This window comes from Anas platyrhynchos, chromosome 8 (assembly GCF_047663525.1).
Source record: "Anas platyrhynchos isolate ZD024472 breed Pekin duck chromosome 8, IASCAAS_PekinDuck_T2T, whole genome shotgun sequence".
In the NCBI taxonomy this organism is placed as follows: domain Eukaryota; kingdom Metazoa; phylum Chordata; class Aves; order Anseriformes; family Anatidae; genus Anas; species Anas platyrhynchos.
The window spans coordinates 24,864,748-24,869,984 of NC_092594.1; the positions used below are offsets into that span (position 1 = coordinate 24,864,748).

The 5,237-nt window shown below is 35.3% G+C and overlaps 1 protein-coding gene across 4 annotated transcripts in view; it reads left to right on the forward strand.

The window, feature by feature from the left end:
• SSX2IP (SSX family member 2 interacting protein) overlaps nucleotides 1–3,159 on the forward strand; it is a 28,328-nt gene extending 25,169 nt beyond the window's left edge. For 2 of the 4 annotated variants that reach the window (XM_021274336.4, XM_013102201.5), the window contains exons 13-15: nucleotides 439–550; nucleotides 1,956–2,076; nucleotides 2,289–3,158. In XM_021274336.4, coding sequence (XP_021130011.2) covers nucleotides 439–550; nucleotides 1,956–2,076; nucleotides 2,289–2,370 — 315 coding nt within the window. In that variant the 3' untranslated portion in view covers nucleotides 2,371–3,158. Of the gene's footprint in view, nucleotides 1–438; nucleotides 551–1,955; nucleotides 2,077–2,288 lie in introns of all 4 variants that reach the window. The other 2 variants (XM_072041584.1, XM_005022322.6) reach the window with 2 other exon arrangements.
• Nucleotides 3,160–5,237: the final 2,078 nt, after the last annotated feature.

The following is a 5,237-nucleotide window of genomic DNA, read 5'->3' on the forward strand; positions in this document are numbered from 1 at the left end:
AAATAATCAGTGTTATTTTCAGTCACCTTCATCTGTTTATGAAAAAGCTGAAGGTTGAGGTTTAAGCAGTAATCCTTATTGGCAGCGGCCCAGAAATAAGGGGTACTTGCAGGAGTGCTGCACTGTGGGGGCAGGAGAGCACAGGAGGCAGTGATAGGAGATTGTGTCACTGGAGTGGAGAACAGTAAAATGAAGGGATTATTCAGACCTCTGTGAAACAAGCCATGGGGTTTGGCTTGTAAATAAATACCTCCTCAGCTAATCCTTGTAGGATTTAAAAGCTTGCTCTCATGACTGTAATTCTGTGTTAAACTGCTGGCTCACTTCAGTTGCATGTACATGCCACGACTTCTGATTTTTAGATGGAATAACATCAGTGTAATGCAGACTAAGCTTGTTTGTGTGGTCCTAAGTGTAAACTGACATTTCTTTTCCTAGAGAAAGGCATTTGAAGAAGATAGAGGAGCATGGTTGAAGCAACAGTTCTTAAGTATGTCTACTGATCACAAGCACTCTGAGAATGTGACAACTTCAAGTGCCTTCTTAGGAAGCAAGTATTTGATTCAAATTATGTTACTGTAGTATGATTTTCTTCCCCTTTTAACTAGAAGATGTAAAACTACTTAAAACAAATAAACCTACCCAAAACAAACATACAGAAAAAGCAAATAAAAAAAACTTTCCAGGAGAAACTTTACCAATTTCACTTACTGTATGCCTTTACCTGTCAGGCTAACTGATAGTTCAAAAAGGGAATCTTGGTAATTCCCTACCTGATAATTACCTATGTAATGAACTTAGATCTGAGAAGGGATCAGGTGAATGTTAAGTACCTGACAGCTCTAGCTCGTAAGAACAGAGAACTCTTAGAATTACCAAATTAATTAAAATGTGGGCATATTCATTATCAAAGCTGTTGCAAAAACTCATGACATGTAGAGATCTTCATAGATGAGAAACAAGCTCTGAAGAATGCAGCATTTGCTCTTTGAGATGAGGCAATACTAAACATGCATTCCCATATAAATTCAGTAAAACAGAATCCTTTGTAAAAATACTGTAAATAATGATAAAATAACTTATATAATAAGGTAATTATAATTATCTATTATAGTTAAAGTATGATTATAATATAAATATAATGATAAAATAAATTTGAGTGATAAACAATAGGATTTCAAGATTCAAATCTTCGAAGAATCATTTCCTCGAAAAAGATAATATGGCTATATGCGTGTTTTATAACATGTTCGTAGTTTGGAATATTTTCATTTAAAATATTTTTGAATTCCTCTTTCTCATGTTTTTTTTTTTTTTTTCCTTTCAAACCGATAAATTGATTTCCCACCCCTCCTTATGGCTGAATACGCAAATTCGGTGTTTTGGTCTTTACTGCTGAGTTTTTGATAATTCCCCTGCCCTGTTTCTTAGAAAGTAACAGCAACCTTTGTTAAACTGATTCTTGTTGTGGGAGTCAGCATTTTTAGATAAATGCATAAAAGAACTAGCAAGTAAAGATAAAACACTTGAATTTGTATTCTTGTTAGGTAACTAGTCTGCCTCTTGTATTCTGTGTCCTCCTTGTTTCTCCTCCATGTAATTCCTGTAGTGCTTTTGTAAGTGTGATCTTCCATAGTAAGAAAATGTTTTTATTTTTAGAAACAGATTTTAAATGTTATGGCTTGTTTCTCATGAAGAATGACTAGATTTTAATGATGTGTGAGCAGCTTCATTTTTTTTAAGGCTGTATACCAAAGCTTTTGATTTGTAATTAACTTTTTAAAGTTCCAGTGGCTGTATTTATTATTATAGACATGCTAAAAGTTGGGAGGGGGAGTGTTGGTGCTTTTTTTTTTTTTTTTTTTTTTTTTTTTTTACTGCAGAAGACATAAAGGATGTAGTCCTTCAAATGTTTCCTATTGTAGTGTATTTTAAATGATATGTATGCCTTCTAGGTTCTGACCAAGACGGTTGGTTACTGAACTCCACATCTCAGCAAAGAAAACCTCACTGTACACTGAGTGGACCTGTTTCAGCTGAACCCTGCCAGACATCTCAGTACATTTCACGTAACAGGTATCTGAAATCATGTGGATATTGTTTTTTTCTTAGTGCTGAACTCTATGTAGAACAGAGGCTAAGTTGTGATAATTTACAGTAAGTCTAATCTAGGTCTTATGATTGATAGCAAAATACCAATATCGTAAAAACAGCATTGTGATTCTCTCTGAAGTGTAATTTGTAAATGAATATGTAGTTATTTACACTAACTTTATCTTTTATACCAGTTCCAATGCGGCATCAAAGAAACCTGCTGGAGACAGCAAGCCAAATCAGTGGGAGGAAAGTGACCAAGGAGAAATTGAGTAATGCACAAAGTCACAGGAAGACTGGAGTTGGCACTCTTTGCTATGTAGAAACTTGCACATAGAACAACTGCCTTAGATTTCCTAGGGTTGCCTGCTGTTCTGTTAGAGATGTGTTCATAAACACCATTCTAAAGTGAAACTGAATGCTGTGAGTTTGTTCATTCTTGGAAGATTATGTGGTGATCTGAACTGTGATGTGTGTAAGTGTGTGCGCACATGGCTTGTTTTTTTTGGACCATTTCTTGCCACTTTTTCTTGCAACTCTTGGAAGATGTTTATTAAAAAAAATACAAAAGCTTTGATATTTTTCTAGTAACAGAAGCTGTGATTCTGTGAATGAAGCAGTGGTCTGAAACTTTGGCTGTAACAAAATATTGGATCCTAATCCTTTCATCATGGACAGAGAGAGCACTTTTAGGAATTGTTTAATTATTGCAAACACTCATTTATGTCTGAAGTCTAACTGGCATTAAAACTTCTTTTGCCTCAACTTGAATGTACAGTATACTGTAGATTTTTAACAAAACAAGTTATATATTTATTAAGTTGTGTGATTTGAAAATACCTCTTTGATATTTCAGGTGACCTAAAGCGCAAAATCTTTATATATTTGTAAATAGACAAAGTGATTATGCTAAGAAACCATGAAATGAAATACATGCATCCATAATATTATTTTACATGGTATTTTAAATTGTTTTATAGTGATACTCAGTTTACAGATGCATTAGGACTTTCAATGGTTAAGTCAGGAATCAAATTATTTCAAATGTGAACAATAAATGTTTAAGTCTATTCTAAGAAACCGTTGTTCTGTGTTTCATGAGCACTGCACTTTTAAGCCATCAAGGTTGTAGGGCTAAGGTTCAGTATGTCACCAAATCTGTCTGATGCTGATTTTGTTTTGTTTCTTTTTAGTGGGCTCCAGAATTTTTGGGATAGTCCTAGGGAAATCTGCTTTGTTTATAACTTCCTAAAAAATAGCCATGTAGATAAAATGTTTCAAGTGTCCTTCAACTGAATACAAAGCATGCACTTTTCCTTGCCCATTACACATTCATCTCTTTTCTTTTGAATGTTCATGTATTTGTTAATGCACGGGTGTTGCTCCAGCCCTAGTCTAATTGACCTTTTGGAAGGTGTCTAAGAAACTTTTGCTCTTCTCAGGACCATAGGAAGGAAAAACTCTAAAGCTTAGAACCCTATACTGAAAATACATTGCTGCTGTACCCCTTATCTTCACAACTGGTTGTAATAGAGCAACTGGACTACCTGAAAAAAAAGTAACAATAAAATAATGAGAAAGAAAGGAAACTGGAATTCATGGAGCTAAGATAGAACACACTGAAGTTTTTGCTGGTTAGTTCAGTACCTTCAGTTACAGCTCAAAATGAGGTAGCAGTCAATGCAAGCTGCAGAAGATGCTGTGTAAGAACTGTACTGAACCTTAAGCAGAATTGTATATATTGATCTGGTTGGTCATATCTTTCTGCTGAAATATTATTTCTTTTTTTTAGTAGTCTTTTAAAACATTTCTCCAGTTCCCTCACAATAAGTGAACACTACTCATATCATCTGTATAGGTATTGCTGAGCTTACACCTTCCACCCAATGCTGAACAGAGCTTATGTGACTTTTAGTTATGGAAGAGTAGAAATAGTATCCAAAAGCATACTCAAAGATGTAAACTGAAAATTTTCGTATAGTGACAAATGAGAGAAGAGCAGTTTTCACACAATTTACCAGCAAGATTCTTATCTTCAGACATTTATTTTACCCAATGTCATGGAATTGTAGAATGGTTTGGGTTGGAAGGGACCTTAAAGATCATCTAATTCCAACCCCTCTGTGTGGGCAGGGACACCTTCTACTATATCTGAAAATCCATGGTTGAGGCAATTAACAGGATGCCACTAGGGGCTGCTGCTGTTCTGAAGTAATTAAGGTATGTTCTTTGGTGCTTTCTTGTAACACTTAACCATGTTCTTGCTGGATAACTTAGTTGGATTTTTGACTAGATAGCTTTTCATGACAGTCACTTTTAATACAATAATGCCTCTGAAGAGCAAAGTAATTTACTTACTTAATCTTTTGTGCTTATTGAATGATTAGGAACTGATAAATATTTTATACTAACTTTTTGCTTTAACTTTCTGTAACCCATGCCATGGAAGTGGAAATTCAGTTTAATGCTTATATGGAAGAACCAGCTGTGTTAGAAGTATGCATGTGAGTGAGCCCTGAGCTGACCTTATGGGTCTGTTCTAGAAGTTTGGGGTACAGAGTCAGTCCTGTCTCTGTAAAGAAGGCAAGCATGCCTGGAGTTTTCGGATTACCATACCTAGCGATCAGGAAGCTTCTAAAACTGCAGCTACTGCTAATAATGTCCTGGTTGGTAGGTGGTGACATTATTTCCAACACAGCAAAGTGTATAACCTTTACGATCTTACATAATCATAGACTGTTGAGGAGCAGAGGGGAAGACTACTCAGGAATGCCATACAGGTGTGTTACCACACATAGGCACCTATTTGAGATAACGAAGCATGTGGCCTATTAAGAAGGAACAAGAAATGCTAGCTGTAGTGCAATGACATGTAAAGTTATTGTTTGCTAGCTATGCATGATATTGAAAAGATGAGTGATTCTCTTATGCTCTATGGTGTTTTATTTCACATAATCTTTAAATATGGCATGCTTTGTATGCTACTATCTAGGTTTCTTTTTCAGTCTATGTGGTGGGAGGGTGCTTTTACTATAAATGTAAGTCTGATTAGGTGGGAGACCTTACTTTCCAGGGTTAGTTTGCAGTTGTTAAGCTTTTTTTTTTTTTTTCCTTTAAGGATGATACAAAATAGCTTTTGTAAA